Source organism: Oryzias latipes, chromosome 15 (assembly GCF_002234675.1).
Source record: "Oryzias latipes chromosome 15, ASM223467v1".
NCBI classification, from domain to species: Eukaryota; Metazoa; Chordata; class Actinopteri; order Beloniformes; family Adrianichthyidae; genus Oryzias; species Oryzias latipes.
Genome location: NC_019873.2, coordinates 25861067 through 25881923, shown reverse-complemented (window position 1 = coordinate 25881923; position 20857 = coordinate 25861067). Strand labels below are relative to the sequence as shown.

Here is a 20857-nt window from a genome sequence, read left to right as displayed (position 1 = left end):
TAGTTGAGGTTCAAAAGTAAAAGACAAATGGTGTGGTGTGAAGCTGAACGGCAGGATTATTGTAGCCTGCCAAACCCATCAGCTTGATTTGGCTCCTATTAGCTGTTTGCAGCAAATGCACTTAACGCTCAATTAGTTGAGGCATTATGGGTAATTAAGATACCTTGATTTAACTTGGAAGACAATAGTACACCTGTGCATTGATTTCTTGAAACACCTGCATGCTTCCCCAATAGACTTTCTGGATACACTGCTTAAAATTCACTTAGTATTTTTATTCATTTGATTTTTCAAAACTAGTCTTTAAAAAGAACTTATTTTTTCTATGAGGAGTACAAGAAACAGAACATAAAACAAAACAAAAGAGAGAATTTATGATCATCATTTATGGTCATTTTCCCTTACAGTCACTCCAATACAGGTCTCTGGAAAGCAGAACTGACAGACAGAATGACGGAACAAACACACAACAGTTGAAATGGAGACTTATTTGGGCTCCTCTCCAGTCTTTGCATCAGCCCAAGCATATGCCGGTCAGTTTCTGAACACCATTCAGCAAACCGTTGGGTAATCCTTATTAGTGTCCTCGCCCAACATCACTCGCGTTCTTCATCTTCATTCTCACTCGTGGAAGTCAGGACTGAGGAGGAAGGCAGTGATTCCTTGAGGGAGAAGTAGTCACGGCACGCCTCTTCTCTTGCAGTTTTTCCGTGAATGGATATGCTTTCTGGTCCAGCGTCTACCTTAGTTCGGGATTTGTATAAAAACTATAGGAACACATGTAAAAACGGGCATTTCAAATTAGTATCCAACTCAAAAAAAAAGGATGTTTTCATAAAATCTTCTATGTCTAGCAACACTTATTAACACTTATACTGTCTTTTAGTCTTTTTTAAATTTTATTCAAAAATGGTAGAGGAGCAGTTATAGTTTGCATTGTCTATACAACAGGCTATAAAACACCACTTTTTCACAGTCCAGAAAGCACATATAGATGTGGTTGTACCGTTTATAAACATTTGTACCGTTAATAAGATAATTTTACGTGCATGGCTCCCCTTTTCTGACATGTTGAGGGATTCTGAGGAACCCTTGTCCTTTTGATGTCAAACAAACATGAAAATAAAAAGCGCCCACGCTTTTTACCGGCACGACTGACGTGCCTTAACCGCACTCTTTCATGAGAACAGCCATCCCATTGTCTTCACTGCATTGCAGCGGCTCGACCAACCAGGGATATTAGTCTTTGATCCCTGTACTGCTTCTTCAGGGAGAACTTTGGCTGCATCCAGTGGAGATCTTTTGTTTTTATTTTTTCCCCTCCCTGGTTTAACCCTTACCTGATGTTTGTGTTCTTCCTCCTAACTGACAGCAGATGCTCGGGATATTCATGTATTTACTTACTCATTGTGGCATTTTCTCCATAATCAACAGCACAAACACAGGCAATGTAAATGTAACTTTGTAATGCTGCATCTCCATTTGCGAAGTGCATCTGTGCTCCTCTGTTTACTGGAGATGTTGAGGAGTTAGAACACATTATCCTTGCCATGGAACAAGTCACAGATGGGTTAATAGTGGTTGTCTGACATGTTAGATATGTGTTTGGTCCATTTTAATTGTTTTCCAGAGCCATTTTCCATTTGTGTCTTTCTGGACAGTACATACTGAATCATTCAGTTTAAGGAAACGCTTGTTTTTCATTCTTACTTTACTTAGTAGAGCACTGTCTTGTAGGAAAAATGACTAAATAATGTTCATCTTTGTTTTTATACTGTACAGATGACAATTTTGCAATTTGTCTTTTCGTCTGATGTTTTGTTTGATCTGGCAAAGACCAAAGCTCCAAACAATCACACGTAGTACTCCTTGTCCTTGTTCTTCTTGTTCTTGCTTGAGGTCTTTGCTGTGTTGACTGGTTTTTCTTTGACAACTGTGCCGTTAGATTGTGCTGAGTTGCTGATGTAGTTGCGACTTTCGTCCACGTGGTAAGAACCTTCGTCTCTGTTCCGATATTTGTACATAGCATAAAGGAGGATGAGAATACACAGTGCAGCTGCTGCAACAATGCCGACAACCATCCCCGTGGTGCTGCTGGCCTCCCGGATGATCTCTGGGGGGTTCGGTCCAGCAAATGTGGGATTGGCTGCAAGGAAAACAAAGATATGATTACCATAAATGCACTGAGCGCACTATCTTATCACTGTGACAATAACCAGATTTATGGCTCTAAATGAATATATTTTCCAACTGCATTTGTGGATCAAGATCCCATTATGATGAGTGGATCATATTTCAGGGATTTTGCTAACCTACAGTAGGAGTGGCTTTCCTGTGAAATCGATTGGCATGGAGATGGACGAAATGTAGACAACAAACCACAATGTGCATCAATGATTCACAATGAAATATGAAATATTAAAAAACACAAAAAAAACAACAGTATTGTTTTCATGTAAGACATGCACAATAAACATTTTATTATCAATGTTAATATTTCGTATTTTAATAGTCAGATTTACTTTTCATTGTTTTCATACATTAAAATTGACAAATTATTTTTACATGCAACATACTGTATTTCTTTTTTAAATTGAAAGCAAATTGAAAGACAAATCATGTATGTGTTTTTGGTGTTTGCTGTTGGCAAACCTATACTTTTTCCAGGGGCTACAGTTGAAAATGTCAAATTTAAAGAAATGCTAATTGATATAGACAGTCCCCGTTAAAATGTACACATAAAAAAACAAAAAAAAGAAAATGTTTAACATCAGATCTACTTCTTCTTTTTTTATTATTTTAAAGACCCACCCCGCTCATCTTTTGATCTATTTTCTGTTTTTTATTTATGTATCATAATTATGCTGTTTTTGTCACACAGGTGACGAAAAAGCCCCGCCCATCTTTGATTCTGTACCGGTCGGTCGTTAGCGTGTTAGCTTTAGCATGGCTCCTGTAGGTTTATTGTCTTCGTTCTTCAAAAATGACTGGCTTGTGCAACTTTCTTGTGGAATTTGAAGCAAGGCAACAGTGGTTGAATGCAGTTGGCATTGAATGCAGAGAATTGTCTCCTGGTGATGGGATTTGCAATGAATGTTTCACTCAGGATAGATGCTAATACTTCATCCTTATTAGCTATGATGCTAGTCATCCAACACCAGTATATATGTTTTTTTTTTTTTTAATTATTTGTCTGAATTAAATTATTATATATCTTTTACAGAATGATTTGTGTATGTTTAGTCTGTTTTAATGTCATAAAGTTCTTTTTACAATCTTTATGCTTTGTGGTTTTTTGTGGTTAAAAAACGTCCACACTTTAGATGAGGTGCTGCAAAACAATTAATAAACTATTACCAAAGTTAATTAATACATTTGTAAAGCTTATAAGCAGTTTAGTAATATGGATTTAGAAGACAATGGTCTGACTTTAGATGTTAATAAATCTTATTAACACTTTCAGGTATTTGCAAGACATCTATAATGCTAATAAATATCGTACTAGCATCTGACAAATGAATAAAGCCTATTAATTTGTTAAGTTAGTTAATAAAACTTATTAAGCTTATGAACACTTAGGCTTGTGTCAGGCGTCTATAATGCTAATAAATATCTTACTAGAACCCCAAACAATAATAATACTTCTTAATTTGTTAACAAAGGTTGTTAATAAATCTTATTAAGCTTATTAACACTGACACATTTGTTAGGCACCTATAATATCAGTAAATGTATCATTAGCATCTTAAAAACCTTGTAATAATAATGCTTGTAAATGTGTTAACTAAGTAATTTTATAAACCTTATTAGACTTATTGTACTAATAAATGTCTTACTAACACCCTATAAATTCATTTATAATGCTTGTTAATGTGTTAACAAAGCTTGTTAAGGAATCTTAATATAAAGTGTTACACCAAAACCTTTGTCGGTTTCTAGGACATAGTTTTTGTAAAGTGGCAGTAGTTCATTAGAAATGATCCTATGAGTTGGCAGGATAGCTGCTGCAGATCAACCACATCCCCCTTCCTAGCTTACAGCCCCTCACACCCCCAACCTAACATTAGCTATGCCATCTCAGACGGGTAAAAAAAAGACGTGGATCTATCAGTCTGCAAGTGGATACATCAGAATGCAGTGGAGCAGAGAGCATGTGGTCCGCCATGGGGATTTTCTACGTCGCAAATCAGCTTTTTTTCAAACATCATTTTTTTTGGCCTTATAGCAATTTTGAGAAATAAATACTCATAAATGAAATGTTGACCAATATTTTCTTTATATATGTCCTCCATCATCAGAAAAAGGCCACAAGAACATTTTAGAAACAACAGAAACATAATTTTCATCAGAGGGTCTTTAACCCGTCTTGTCCAGCGGCGGAATAAACAGATAAGAGCTAAAAGCCTCTTGTGTTGGACAGATTTTAATATTACAAAGGAGTTCATGAATCTTCAGACACACAAAGTGTTTATTTGTATAAATCCCCTTTTGTGGTTGAAGCTAAACTTTGTTTCAATTGTTTATATCTCCACAGATTTCTTGTCGGATTATTCAGTTGGAGAACTGTGCATTTGAAACATCCTTCAATTGAAAGGATATAGAAAGAAATTATCCAAAAAGCACTATTATTACTTGAACCAAAGGAATACTTGAAACCTGTCTGAAAACAATTTAGAGCAGAAGACTGATGCATATAGATAATGTGAGGTCAGAATGGATATTCTGGTTTTGCAGCACCATATTAAAGCTGTTGGTTGAGCAGTTAGTTTGAGTCCAGACCATCCAATCATGGAAACGGAACATCTCTTACACAGACTTAAAAAAGATGTAACTTAAATATGTAGGAACTATCCCCGATGATCTGTGATGAGGTGGGAAAGTCAAGACATGGAAGAGTGGGGAAAGAATGAATGAGTTGAGAGGGAGCTAGAGATTTGATTAATTCTAAAGCAAAGCCGACAGGAAGACTAATGTGTTAATGGCTCATAAAAAATGGTCGAGCGTTCACGGCTCATTATATATATATATATATATTTTACAGCACTAACGTCATGAATGAGCAGATCACATTTCTATCATTCGCTTTGTGTCAAGGTTGTATGACTAAAGCAACACAGTCGGAGGAGAAACCATGTAGAAGGAAGTCATTCTTCATTTGACTCAGCATATTGTGCCAAAGGCGGCACCCAATTCTGTTTTCAGGATGCTGCCATTCAATCAACTGTATTTTGAAAACATGTCAGCCTCATAGTATCATGCCGTCCTCCCGGCACGCCGGCTTGTGTTCTTGTGGCAGCCATCTCTTCTGTTTAAGCTCTCCCTCCACTGCAATTGTGAACTGGAAACACTCAGAACAGGTGGAAATGAAACCGCCGTAACGCTGGCCCTTAGGAAAAACAGATCTGATGTGTTTACATTTAGGTTTAAATCAGAATCTGACCGCTGAGCTGTGGCATTTTTTGTTAACAAAAGGAAAATAACCTGCCACTTTCAAAACATTGCTCTGCGTATCGCAAAAGGTAGACGAGTATAAAGAAATCTTGTGTTTGGAAATATGATTACAATTGCTCTTCTTGTAGAAACTCTTCTATAGCCCAGCATACTATTTGTAATGCAAATTGGTTTGAGTTAGCAGTCCTTTCTGACAAGCTTCCCAAAAAGTCAACTGCTGCTGCTTCAGGGTCAGGGTGCACTGTTTAATCCAGCAGCCATCTTATCAGAAATTCAGTTTCTAGCTTTTAAAGCTCTAATTCAGTGGTTCCCAACCCCTGGGCTGAGGACCAGTACATGTCCGTGGGACAGTGTTTACCGGGCTGCAAAGAAAAAAAACACGACCTGCATTTTTTCCTTTTTTGTTTATAATCTAAATCTGAAGGAAAATTTATTTTGGAAAACTACTGGATGCTCTCCGCCACATCTGACTCGCTCCATCACATGTAAAAAATTAATCCACTACTTTCTTCAACCAAAAACAACCAAAAACAAACAGATTTGGAAAGTTTCTTTTCACAGAAAAGTGAGGAAACAGAAGAAGAGCCTTCTACTTCAAAATAGAAGAAAGCTGCATTTTAACAAACAAATCCAGGAGTCTTTACTCCAAATATGGATTTAGTGTGGCAGTTGTTCCCACACACCATAATAATTGTCAGAAGTCAATTGTCAGACCTCTGGTCTGAACAGCAGGAACCATCTCCAGAGTCCAAACCACACTACATCTCCCAGCAACCCGAGCGCACACTTCCTGGATGCTGCACACCTGACTCCCATTTCAACCAATCAATCACAACCTACTTAAACACTGCACAGAGTAGACTCAGTGTGAAGCATTGTTTGTGCTGCTCTTTACTGAGTGTTAGCACCAGGCCTGATTTTCTGCTTTCCTGGCCCTGTTCTGTATTTGACTCTGACTTCTCCTGTTTCTCCTTTGATGACCTTTGACCCCTGCCTGCCTGACCAACCCTGATTTCGCTTTGTGGACTTTTATCTGAGCTAATAAACCTGATGCAACTGGAACCAGCAATCTGTCTGTTCTGGTGACAGTAATAATGCAGAATAATCAGCAACCAGCTGTCTAATGTTACCAGGATGCTGCTAATAAAGTTGCTCAAATGGTGAATTATTGTTATATTTAGAAAATACCAGTTTTAGTCACCCTTTTTTAATGTATTTACTTGTCGCACCTTAAAAGTAAAATATTTTTTTTGCTTCCACTTTGACAGTTTTGGGTTTAAGGAAAATCTGTCACATTTTAATGGTCCCTCTATGAATCTAGTGTACAAATAAAGTTTAAACCAGCTGCAGATATTTTACAGAGGGTGAAGATAAACTTTATCCTCAAAAATAAAGGCTTAAAAAAAAAAAGAATTCTCACTTCAGCCACATACAGACATGTCTGTTAAAATATCGTCTGACATTATACTCGTCCTTGGCCTGAAAAAAGTTGGAGACCACTCCACTAAGTGATCAAAAATATCCTAGCCTGATGGTGTTACCAATCGACTAAAATCCTTGAAATCTTGGTCTGACCAAGCTCATTTGCTACTTGATTTTATTCAGTCAAAACTGTGACAAACGTATATTTAGGCAGTAAAACCAATGAGATAGACTGTCACCTAACTGGGGGGCTGAGCCCCCACCAACACTAACAGAAATAGGTCTCATGGAATGGAACTACAATATGTATGGGATAATTATGAAAAAATCAAGACACAAGTCGTTGTAGTTGCTATTTTTTTAATATTTAAGAGAAATAGTGTTTCTAAATTTAGTGAAACTTCTTGCCAATGAGCCCTCCAACCCCCATGTCCCATTTTGCTGTTCCACTTATATTTATAAGAATGCTGTGTTTTTTTGGACAAATAATTGCATTCTTTAACTTCATATAAAACCATGTTTTATGGGCAAATCTGTTCTAAAAACAGATTGAACAACACAATGTCATAATTATGCCACGGCATTGATCTTTAAGACTGCTACAATGTTCCCATTAAAGTGAGAATCTTCTCCAGAAAAGATTTTTAAGGCACAAAATGCCAGGCCTACACGGAAAGAGACAAAAAAGGAAACATCTTGAAGCATTTATGCTGTATTTATGCCGGCGTATTGCTTATTTCCCCGTTTTCATTCAGTAACCTCCAACAGTATGAGCAAAGAAGGGAGCTCCTGAGTTTTTTCCTCCATCATGCTGAACAAATTTTTATTATTATCTAAACTGAAAGCAGATAAAATGTGATAATGTATAGGTATCATAAAAAGCTGTTATGAGCGTTTGTGCTAAGTTAGCATTATTTTCATCAATATATTAGCACATCTTGTTCATATTCTAAGTGCTATGCGGATTATAATGGAGAATTATTTATTCTTATAACATCCTTTTTTATGTTTTCCTTCCTATGTTTCTTTTAAGTGTAAGAATAACACAGCGTTTTTATTTTTTTTTGGAGTGACAGTTTATTTATCTTTGTTTCCAGCTGCACATCAGTAGCCGTGTTTACATGGGTAAAAGTAATCGGAAAGAACGCCTGATCGGAAAGAAAATGCGTCATGTAAACGCGCCATTCGGAATACTCTGCCCCGATCGGACTCGTTCGGATCAGAATTTCTTTCCGATCGAGATAGGTGGGTTATACCGATCGTTTATCCGATCGTGGAGCATGTAAACGGTCATTCCGATCGTGTGTCACTACTGCTCTGGATTACGTCACACATAGACGGTGTTTCGCTGAGATAAAGATTTGGAGCGCATACGGGACCGACCAGCTGCTCTGCGGACGCCCCGTGAAAAGCGCCGCTCCGCTCTCGCCCCGCTGGCTCTCCCCTCTCTGACACACCTCACGAGGGAGATGACTGGAAAGAGCGCTTGCCCCCCGATGCTCACTCGGTCCACTGGCACCCGAGTGAGCAGAACAGCTGGATTAATAACTTCGTGTCTGAGGGGAGGAGGATGCTTTGTTACGTGTGCGTTTTTTGTTTTGTTATGTGTGGGAGAATTCAGACTGCGGGCCGTCCCGCCGCTCTGGGTTAGCGGCTGCAGGACTCAGGAGAGCCGCCAGCTCACGCAGCGAGTTTGGGGAAGCAGAAATAAATGCCGCTCAGTCCTTAGAATCGTTCAAACAATCACGTAGATTTGTGTTTCCAGTTGTGTCCCGACAAAATAAAGACTGATGTTATTCCCAGACATTTACGTGCAGCCAAGATGCAGATTGCAGGGTTTCATGGTCCTGGATTTTGTGTCCATCAGGCTAATGTTGTTAGCCCGTGTTTATAGCCTGTCCTAACCCTTCTTCCAGCACTGATCACACGGATTAAATAAAACGATGAGCGAACAGGCGCTTCATACTATTCATGACATTAATAAAAGCACGTTTGGAAGATCGTCTCGTATATTACCGAGCTGCTGCATAAAATAAATGTCTGTGGCAGCTGTTTGTTTAGAACGTGACCTACTTCCTCATCCGGGAGTTTTTAACACTACTGCGCATGCCCAAATGATTCATTCCGACCGAAAGTGTGAGCCATGGGAACGTTTCTTCTAATCGGAAAAAGGTTTTCTGATCCCATGTGCACGGGTGAATTTTTACCCGACCATTGATCCGATCAAGATATTCTGCCCATGCAACCCCGGCTACTGTCTAATTACTCACAACATCAGTGCAGATATCTGTACGGGAAGCTGCTGTTCATGCCAGGCTAAAGGGCATTTAAAGTGCTAACTGTAAAGGGCAAAAGCCTTCAAAGCTGTCGGAGAGGGGATGCAGTTGCTCTTCATTGACATGTTTTCCACTACGGTTAGACTGATCATCGGCCCAAGTATGCTGTCAGCACCAGCAGACATTCAAGGACAAGCGCAGAGTTCCACCAGGGGATTGAGTGTGACTGAGTGTTGCAACAGATTAGCTCTGCTTGTGACAAGCCCACTTATCCTTGCAGACAGGTGTGAAGAATGCCCTCGCCTCGTGGACGAAAGCTGCTGCTTGACATGGCTCATCCTCGGCAAGCCATTGTACAAGCATGTACAGTGAGTTATTTTCATATTAGCAATCTATTCTTCTGGAGTCATAAAAAGTTGATGATGTATTGGATATAAGTCATGTCAAGTTGGTCTTTATTTATGGAGAACCATTGACGCAAAATAGCAATGAGTCACATGTTAAACACTAGACTGAGAAAATGTAAAAAAAAAAAAGTTATAATATAGTATAACTAACAAGCTAAACTTTTAATACTATTAAATATAAAATGCTTAAAAAGCTGTTAAAATTATAAAAATAGAACTTAAAAATGGATCAAATTACCAAGAAAGTTCAATTCTAGTCCAGAGTGAAAGTAAAACAAAACGAGTTAAGATTAATTAAAGTTGATGTAAAAAGATGGGTGCTAAGTCTTGTCTTTAACCTTTTAACACCAGAGCTGTAGCTGTGACACCTAAATAACACATAATCTTTGAAAAACTCATTGAGTGTGTACGTAATTAATGTATTTCGAAAGGATTTTGACGTAGAGAGCAGCGGCACCCATAATAGCGCGCAAAGTCCAAAGTTTCTCTTTGTCAGTCTCAGCTGACTTACGTTGATTGCGTAAACACTTCCTATACTGTGAAGTTTACACATCAGCGTAAAGTTATTCAGTTTCAGAATCTGCCGGAATTGCGTAACCCTAACCCTAACCACTATCAACGAGTTTGGATATGTGAACACTGGAGCTAAATCGCAGCTGTTAAAGGGATAAAAACAAATCCCTGGTCTCCGTGGCTCCCAGGTCTTCTGGCAGGCTGATCCATAAATGTGCATCAACGTTCCAACAAGATACTTCACCGTCAGTTCTGGTGTTAACTGATTGGATGGTTAACCAGCGGCTTCAAGAAGATCTCAGGAGCAGTGAAGGTTCATATTTTACCAGAAGGCCAGAAAGATAAGCTCCCACAAGACAAATAAAGCAATTTAGAACTATTTAAAGTGTCTTAAAATCAATACTGAAGAAGATGGGGAGCCAATGGAGTGATCTTATAATCTTAGAAGCAAACAGCCTGGTTTTAGTTAGCACCCATGCAGCTGAGTTCTGGAGATTGAAAGCTTTAAAATCTATTTTCTGGAACACCAGACACCAGGGAATGACTTGAATCAGCTGTGCTCATGATTGATAGAGAAATTATATTGTAAGCTTTTTTGCAATAAAATGACAAACTCCTGTTAAAGTAAGTGGAGACAGAGATTTTAGCACCATAATAAATGTATGAACCACTTCAAGAGTCAAGTATGTTTTCTCACAGAGGTCACCTGTTTGTTAAAAAGCTGTGATATTAAAAAGAAAAATAATCAGATCAGGGAAAAGTGTGAAAATGTTACTGTATGTTTGAAAAAAGTATACAAAGTGTGTAATGGTTGTCCGTGAGTGGTTTGAAAAAAAAACAAAAAAAGACTATTTTGCATAGCTAGAATGAATTTGGATATAACATAACTCCTGCAATAGCTGAGTTACTATTTAAAGTCCAATTTACACTTTTGGAGGAAGTTGCGGCATAATATTTAAAGTTGGAGTTCTGGTGCGAGGAAATCTTTACTAAAAAAAACGTGTCGGAAAGTAAAGACACAGTGCCACCACCTTTACTGTCCTCCTTAGTAAAAAAGAGAAAACTAACATTTGGTGGGGAACCCTCCTTGACAGCATTTATGCTCAGCCACAGAGGGAGCCATCATGCTACAGTATGTCACCACCTTTACCTTCTAAGGGACGTAGGCCAGGAGGAAATATCGCCGTCTCCTGCACTGAGGTTAGAAAGTTGGAAGAGTTCAAGAGTGAAGCAGCCTCAACTCACTATATCCAGCAGGAGCCACGTGACTAAAGCACCACAGTGCACTGTTCTTGCTTGTCTGATCTAACACCTCAGGCTGTGGGCTTTGTTATTTCCTTCTGCCTGGACCTGTTGATTGGCTCCCCACAGGCTTCGATCACACAAAGACTTTAAACCCTCAATCAAGTGACCACAGTTTTTTTCTTTTTTTTTTATTGAAATTTTTTGTACTGGCAAAAGAAAAGCGGCCTTAGTGCAGGCATGTCAGGTGATCATGTACTTTGCGAGTGCTCCTCCCACTCTAGACTTTTTTTGACACAGAACTTTACTAGTGATGTTGGAGATCCAATACTACGGAGCCCGTGTCCTGACATTAAGATATTAAAATATATCTTGTTCCCACAGATTAATATCTTGTTCCCACAGATTATTATCTGATTCGCACGAAATACTATTCCGTTCCCACAAGATACTATTGCGTTCCCTCAAAATACTATTCCGTTCACTCGAAATGATTAACTCGTGCGAACGCAATAATTATGTCGTGCGAACGCAATAATTAATCCGTTCGAACGCAATAATTATTCACGTCATAAGTCATTCACGCGGATATGCTCTGTACGCCGGCAAAAGCCGCTTTCAGTGGTAACTCCCGTGTCTCTGTGACCCATATTCGTTCAAAAAGGGAACATGAAAAACAAAAATGATCACTTTATTGATCACTTTACTTATTTACTGTCTCAATGAATGTAAGAAAAATATCAAAAGATTTATCATAACTAGGCTGTTTTGTCATACGATAGCTCCTGCTAGGCTACTACTAGCGCCGCCGCAGAGCTCTTTGATGTATGCCGGCATTTGGGCAACTGGCTGGTTGGTTGACAGACAGCTGATATTGAAGTTTAGGGTCGAATAGGAATAATAATATTCAGGACTTAACTTTAGTCGTCAGTCGCTTTACATTCGAAGGCTATTAGGCTACATGCTAACTGACTAGCCGATCATATCCTGTTATTAATTTACGTCTTAGATTTACAGCAGATACCTTCACATTTCTGTCTGTGTGTGTCTCATTACATTGCATTGAAGACACGGAGGATGTTTAGAGAACAGATTTATTTATTTTAAAAAGCACAAACCCTCAAAGTTAAAGTGCCTAGGATAGCACAAGGGTTACACTCTATTGAATTCTGATTGTTGGAAGATTGGTCATTTAAGTAAAAAAAATATATGCACATAAAAGAAAAACACATTATATAAATTTGCTACTTCCACTTCTTTTCAAGCAACAAAATAAACTCTACTCGACTTTGATAGTCATTATATTGAATGAATGTGAGTTTCGTAAACTGTGTGCATAACTGCCAAAAAAACTATATAATTATGAGTATGTACACTGTCTTGAAGATGGCATCACCTTGTTTTTAATCTTTATTCATTTTCTTTTTTTTTTTTTACAAATGTAGAGGCGGAGCTAGAGCATTTTATAGGAGGGCGGAAGGGGGGGCAGAAGACATTAGAAGGGTGGCAAATAAGAACAGCAGAGTGGATGGCCATTTTATTATTGAAGCAAATAATTTCAAGGCTTCCAAACTTCAGTTAAAAACTTTGATTGATGAATTCTTAACCTTTGTCAATAATGACTGGGGGTAAGCAAAGGGGCAAAGCTTCTTGCTGTAGGGGCAGCTGCTCGCCTGTAGCTCCAGCCCTGAACAAATGTATTACTTAATATCCAAAACAGATTTGATATATTTGTGTTTGGAATTTTTGTTTTGTTTTATTTAATTGTTTGTTTAATGCTTGAAATAAACCAAAAAATCAAATCAATCAATAATTAGTTTAAAAAGAGCATAAAACCATGTATACACACACACACCCACCTATATATATATATAGGTGGGTGTGTGTGTGTGTATATACATATAGTGACAATGGGCGGATTAGTTGATAACCAAAATAATCTTAAAATTTAACTAAGGTCAGCACTGTCTTTAGGCAGAGTGACATAGCCATGTTTCTTTTAAAATAATAAGCATTCATTACGACTCATTAGCTTAGCAATATCTGTTAAATAGCCACCTGATGGGATCTTCCATAGTCCACTAAATCCCCTGATGCTCCTCATGATGCAGCCCATTTGTTACCCATGAGCCCGAGAGGTGCACCCTGCTTCGCTCCCTCAAGCCGAGCTCAGGCAAAATGCTCTGTCTGACACGAGGCCTTCATGGATGCTCATAGGGATGTCAGGAAAATTGCATCTGCCTGTCTTTTCATTAGCACTCCATCAACTTGGAATGAAAGCACATAAACTCAGAAAGAAATAGCGCCTGAAACAAGTGTTTAAAATGATGGCTGCTCTCATACGCTTTACTCGAGCGTACCCAAGGGTAAAATTAGACATGGGGAAAATGACCTTAAAGTACTGCCTGGCTTTAAGGCAGCATAGCAGGGGTGCACCAGTAAAACGGTGGGGGTACGGGGGTGTAACTTTGAAGGATTTCAGATGTGTAAAAGCTGCCAAAATAAGTTTTTCCTCCTCGTCTCATTCCATAGCAGGACTTAAATTACAGTATCACATCTAGGCCATCATAGTGTCCTTGCTGTTTTATTTACAAGGACAGCAGTTAATGTTTCAGTCATTCAGTCGTAAATCTTTTGCTTTTAGCGGAGGTTGTTGAAGAAGAGATGCAGAATGGAAAATTGTAAACAAAGCAGAAAAGATGATACTAAGTGTGACCTTCATACATAAATGTTAGTGTAACAGAAGAAACACTGGCCAAACTAAAAGGCCAATGAACCAGTCAAAGATGTGGCTGCTGACATCACTTTGGCTCCAGCTGTTTTTTTTGCTGAATGGTTTATTTGATAGTATCCTGCTTTCAGGATCCTTGAGTATAAATACATGAGCTCACCAGGCAAAGATATTAAGAAACATGTCATTTAAAAGCCTCACATGCTTCTTGCCTGATTTCTTTTTTTGGCCACTCGAGAAAAGAAATGGGATCCCAGATTTCACCCTGTCATACGGGATTTAAATAAATCATTTTCTTCAAAGACTTCTTTTTTTTCTTTTTCCTCATTTGTCTCCACTGAGAGGGTTCATTTGTTTGGTAATTTGTAGCAGGGTGAGATACGTGATAGGGGCCATGGATAAAGGAAGTGACTGAGCAGAGGGGGGCAGGCAGATGTCTGGACCACAGATTGCTTCAGATTTGTGCCATACTTGTTCAGAGGTAATGAAGCAACAAGGCCTACTCAGAAAGTAATGAATGGCTTTTATCTTTCATCATGGATGTACTACTAGCTAAAAATGGACATTTTTAGAAAAGAATGATGCTTTAAAAAAAAAATAAAGGATCACTGTGGTGATGCTGAGTTTGTGTTTTAGCCAATCTTTAGTTTCAATTATTACATCTTTTCCAAACCTGGTTATTAGTTGATAAACATGAGCGATGCGTCGAGAATAGATGAGGGTTTAAGGCCAGTGGCTGTGGGTTGCTTCCACATCAGCGAGGCTTAGATGGCTTGCTCAAACACATTACTGCTATTCATCCAGATTAGTGTTATACCATCTTTACGTTTCACATATCCAGCCATAATCATAAGCTGTCAGAGCTGTCATATAGAAGGGGATCAGTCTAGAGGCCGGTCAGTATATCAGCTACAGCGGAGCCAAAACATCTATTTAATCCCTCTTCCCTCTTTAATTATCTAAGTGTCCTCGAGAAGCGATGCAAACCATCCTGTACTTGAGACATATTGGCAGCACGCCTCATGGTAGCAAGCTTTTGTGAGTCTCAAGTGTCTGCCGTTTGCCGACGATGAGCCAAGAGCTGAGCGAGCACAAAATGGAGGGAGTATCTTTAAAAAGGTGTTTGATTTAGCCCACTAAAAGGTATTGTGCAGTATAAGCCCTTGCCCAGAGGGATTTCCTCTAAAGAAGGCAAGATTAAAGAATCTAACTTAAGGACCAGACCTTTCAAGTCCAGAGTTTTTCTCTTGATTAAATTCCTTAGGTTCCAGGTACACTGGCACACAGTGATTGCAACATATAATTAATTATTTATGGTAACGTGAGTCAGGAATAGAAAAAGCTAAATATTTAGGGTTTAGTCACAACTGCCCTTACGGGTAGATACAGGCTGTCTGTGGGCAAAAAATGGGAAAACCTGCATAGGGCAGATAGGTGACCTCGGTCTGTGAGCTCGTAAGGCTAAGTGTTCATGCACATTTCTTTCTTTGTGTGTCAGGTCGTAGTGAACACTACAGCAACAGGTAAAGGTAAGTAAGAAGAAGAAGAAGGCAAGATGCAGGCAGGTCACTGGGATTATTTTCTTTTTGACCCCCCCTAATCCTGTGGACTGTGCAGGAAACCCATCAGTGCTGTTTCAGTGATAAGTGCATGCTCGTTGCACATCCCTTGCTCACAGCCTAGCTGTTAGAAATGAGAGAATTAGACAATCGGAGCATAATTTGCGTGAGCATCTTACGAGCACGTGTGTGTTACGCGCACGGCCGTGCAGCATTGCACACAGTTGTAAGAGGCCAATGTGAGCACCTTACTAACAACTGGAGTGCAGTATAAAGGGCGCTGTGCGACAGCATCCCCTGCAAGTGCATGTCATTTATATTATCCCTAAAAATATTTCACGATACACTTACTGCATGCACAACAATGGTACGTTCCATTTTCATGTTGTGCTTTGAGGTGACTGTACAAAGCTCACGAGAACTGCGTTCCCAAAACAACTCCCCGTACGGGTCAACCCCCCATATTGTTGCAGGATGATATGATAAAAGGGGAAATTAAAATTGAACAGATATTGATTTAAATCTTTGACTAACATTTAGTCAGATACTTCAAAGTAGCTCTAAATAGAATGCAGAGACTTGCATGTGACATCAGACAAAAACGTCAGCGACAAAGACTCCCACTTATGATTTTGAGAATATAAGAACTGCCCTACAATAAGGCCAATGGACAATTTGCCAGAACATAATTATCAACTTTATGTTTGACACATTCTCTGTTTTCCAGGCTTTTCTAGAACAAACCACATTGATGGATGACTGTAAAGGGTTTCTATTCTTTTTGCAACGCCTTCTTCGTCAGATGTTTTCATACCAGGTGACTTCCTGGGAAGGAACACACTGGGGTGGGGTATGCATTTTGCGGGTCAGCGTCCTTTCCCACTTTGACACTTTGACGTGCACTCTGGGATTTGGTGATGAGCCAGCAACGTCCATTTGAAAGACAACCACTCCACTTCCTGAGCTGCAGCTGCTCACTGGGCTGCTTTACTTTACTTGGTTAAGCAAAGTCTTTCATGCCCTACTTAGGACTCATAAACAGACACATTGTGTTAGCATCAATGTCACCGCACCAAAAAGATGAGTGGTAGGAAAAAAAAAAGAATAAATGAAAAATATAAAGTGTGGTGGGATCAGTAAAGAGAAAGACTGACAGTAAGTGTGAAATCCTGTTTTCTCTCAGAACACTCTTCGTTAAAATAAGACTTGGATAGCTTAATCCTCTGAGAAGAAGTGTAGGAAAAACCAAAATAGAACAATTTCCTAAAAATGAAGTAAAATTTGAACACAAACAAAAGAAACGTGTGGTGCTCCGCTGTGATGAGTGCCATGTGCATATATCTCATTTAAACAGCTTTTATTGAATTGATTCACCTCTGCTGACAGCGTGAGTAAGCATGTTCACGGCATGTTCATAAATTAAATGGTTAAGTTCAAGTTCCAGCTGGGTATCATTAAATAACCTATTAAATTTGAGCAATGACCTCTTTAAATTATATATATATACTCTTTATATTGCTTTTCAATGTTTCATTAATTTAACCACAACTTTTATAACAATGATTTACTTAATCATTTTGTCCTCTTGGTTGAGTTCATTCCAGTCATTGCCATAAGATTAAATTGAGTATTTGCCTTATTGCTGTTTGATTCACTGGTTTATTCAGCGTTTTGTTTCCACCGCCATAAATTAAATCTATTAAAACAAATGTCAAACACATTAGTAGCTTTTAATGTCACAGTAGAATGCTTAAGGATAGAAAATGATGAGAGAGCAGAGGGAGAGGAGGAAACCGAGGATGATTAACCTTAACCTGCCTTTGAGCAATTCACACAACAGGCTGAGTGAACCTGAGATGAAAGCATTAGTAAATAATATGGGAATGCAGAAGTTAACCTTTACTTACAGTCTTGGTAAAACTGTTAGTTTGTGTCTCAGAAAATCTTAAGTGCTCAGAAAAACTGATCATCTAGACAACAGTGAAGGACCGTCCTGACCTGCAAAGACCTTTTTATTCTTTTATTTATATATATATATATACATATTTGTGTGTGTATATGTAAATGTACTTTTTTTTCTTTTCATGAAATCCACCTGTTTCAGCTGCTGACAGTAATATACATTACAGCTGAGTTTCTGTGATGCACACAGAATTAATGAGAATGTATTAATAAAAAGTGGAAGCCCATAAAGGAGACGTCCACTGGTGAATGCTAATCTATATTAGATAACAAGGTTCTACTTCTTCGAATTCAGTGTGAAATAAGTAAAAATACAAGAGAGGCGATGATTTGACAGTCATAGGATCAGAGCAGAAACCTTAGGCTGCGGAATGTTCCACTGCTTCACTATGAAGTATGTTCACAAGTATTTGCAACACAACTATTTATTCCTTCAAGACAGTTTTTCTTTTTTGTAACAGAATAAGGTTTTTGTGATTTGCAATGATGCAGTGCAGAGAATCGTTTAAAAATAATGGAATTTCTTATACAACAATCTGTATCTTTGTTCTGTTTAGTCAAATGTTCTATGCTTTTTGGGGCATGATGCTAATTCAACCCAAGGATTTAAAAGTGGGTTTTCTCAGTCAAATAATAAATTCTGCTCTCTGGAATATTTAAAGTACAGTTTAAATACTGACTGGCTGCTCAGGTTTTTTTTTAATCCTTTAACAGCAGGTCTTAAGCTTCAGTGTCGTCATTCTTTCGACTACCGTAACTCTTCAACCGTGTGCGCAATTTACGTAATCCCAGCTGAATCAGGAAAATGCAGCTTTGTGCTGTTACGCAACATTTTACCTTAGTAATGTGTTGCATATCGGTGCACAGCTAATAAGAACTGCTTTTTTCTCTGTCGGAATCAGCTGACATGTTGATCACATGAACTGTATGAGTAACATTAATGAGAAAAAATTAATCACGGACCCTAGAATATTTTTGACCAGCTCAATTTTTCCAGAAATACACAATAAAACAAAACGAAACATTTTACTTAGCAACATTTTATGACCTATGATTGCTATTTTTTATTGCATTTTGAAAAAAAATGTCAAATGTTTATGACATTTTACTTAAACAGGATTTCAAAAGGTGTGATGCTACATACAGCTAGCTTAGAGACTGGTAAACATCCTTACACATTAAGACTGTAAGCAAGGTTGCCGCTTCAAGATCTTTAGTATGCACCATGGTAAATGGCGCACACTTTTATGGCAGTATTCCACCTTGCTTTAGAGCCAAATGTGCTTTACAGTTACTGTTCCATTCCCTCAGATGAACACACATTAGCTCCACTGACTAACCCTGGCCCCAACCTTCAACTATCAGGAGCAATGTGGGGTTGAGTGTCTTGCCCAAGGACACTTCAACACACGGGGAGGCGAGGGGAAAATTGAACCTGCGGTCCTCCAATCAGAGGTCGACCAGCTACCTTTACATTACGGCCAACAAAAGCATTCAAATAGAATTTTTTTTTTTGTTAAATCAACTAGCTTACTGTGTTAGAAAATACATATGTGTTAAGAGGTTATGATTTTATTGCCTCTACTAAATGCAAAGATGATATATTACTGAAAACAAGTAAAATATAAAAAAAACATGGAAGTGACACATTTGAATCAAAGTTCAAAGTCAAGAATGTACTTAAAAAAATAAATAAAAGGAAAATCAGCTTTTTGATGTATAAACATAATTGATATTCTTCTCTTCCAATCAAGGGATACCTTTCATCAAAACTGCTGACTTGTTTGACTTGTATGGAGAACGGCATCAACGGTAAGATGATGTAAAACAAAGCCATTTCCAGGTTATAACCATGTAACCTTGGAAATGGATCAGCATGCAGGAGCTGCCCCAATCAACAGCATGCATGACGCTAATACAATGAAGCAGCTAAGTAAGAGACATCCGTTCATCCTGACCTCGTGGAGCTCAGCAGCAACCCATTCCATTAACTTTTACCATGGAAGCTGAGGTTAGTGCTGGAAAATTGGTGCCGGTCGTGATCTTGCTTCTCCTTTCCCAGACCCGTTTTCACGCTCCTACATCTAAATTTATATATTTTTTCAGTTGAATGTTTGCGAACTACTTTTTTTTTCATGAAGAAAAAAATTAATGCATTTTTTTCTAGTCTTTCAATGGCAGAATAAATATAGAGTACATATAGAACCACAAAACTTTTGTGAAGTCTATTTGTCTGTTTCTGCTTGTGTTTTTCATCATAGTTTTTTCTTCTCTTTTTGTTGAACTATTTTGCTTTAACTAGTTTAACACATTAGGGACCTTTTGGTCTGTTTCTTTCCTGCATGGATGAAATTCAGCTGTCAAGGCTTGGCTACCAACATTTAAAACACTCCTAAACCATCTCACCAATACAAATCAGATGTTTTGCAGCATTGTGAGCCTGTGTATTCCACCGTGGTTTCCTGAACTGGAGGAGAGGATTCAATTTGGCACAGCGATCTAATCTGAGTCCTGAAGGACGATAAGCTCTGCCGGTGCAGCTGGTTTTCAATGCTTTCCGGAAGTAAGGGTAATAAAGCTTGGCAATAAGTAAGTTTACCAATTCGTGTCGTACAGTGGCTGATAGGAAACGCCAGGGGGCAAGACTCCAATGAGAAACAGAATAATGTGGAGTTGGCCTTGGATCACAGATCGTTACCATAACAGTCTGTTTCAGAGCTCACCTCTTCAGATATTGAATACATAAACATGTGTAAGTGCAAGGTTAATTTGGGCAGAGATGTTGAGAATGCGCTCCTCCTAAGAAAAGGTGTTGGCTCAGTGGTAATGTAAGTGAGCAGAGCTTTATGGGTGACATTGTATCTAGTCCTTCCTGCACAGCAGCCTTGTCTGGTTGAGTGCTTAGCAGAGCGTGTGAATCATTCTGAATGTGTATATTAATCAGGATATATTGTTAGACAGCTGCCGCCCTGGGAGCCTGCAGCTCTGGTGTCAGGTGGTGGTGGGATAACAGTGCACTGGGAGGGTATATCCCAAAGCATCCCATAGTTTTGCATCTGATGCCCTTGTGGAAGGTTTTTCGAATGTCAGCTACCAATGCAAATCCATCATAAAATTATGGTTTTCCTACATTTACATTAAAAGAAGGCCTTTCATCACGCTGTATAGTTCCTGAATGTGTAGCATTGAAGCTACATCTAAACCATTTCTAAGATAAACATGAAAACTGATGAAAAAGAGTGTTCTTTCTAGTAGAAGGCCAGAGGAACAGGAAGCTGTTAGTCATTGCTGCGG

General features: G+C 38.7%; 1 protein-coding gene across 39 annotated transcripts in view; it reads right to left on the bottom strand.

Annotated features, from left to right (window-relative positions):
• Positions 1-254: 254 nt before the first annotated feature.
• The window catches only part of nrxn1 (neurexin 1), a 261829-nt gene continuing 241226 nt past the window's right edge, over positions 255-20857 (bottom strand). For all 39 annotated transcript variants that reach the window (XM_023963299.1, XM_023963303.1, XM_023963319.1 and 36 more), the window contains one exon: positions 255-2146. In XM_023963299.1, coding sequence (XP_023819067.1) covers positions 1854-2146 — 293 coding nt within the window. In that variant the 3' untranslated portion in view covers positions 255-1853. The remainder of the gene's footprint in view (positions 2147-20857) is intronic.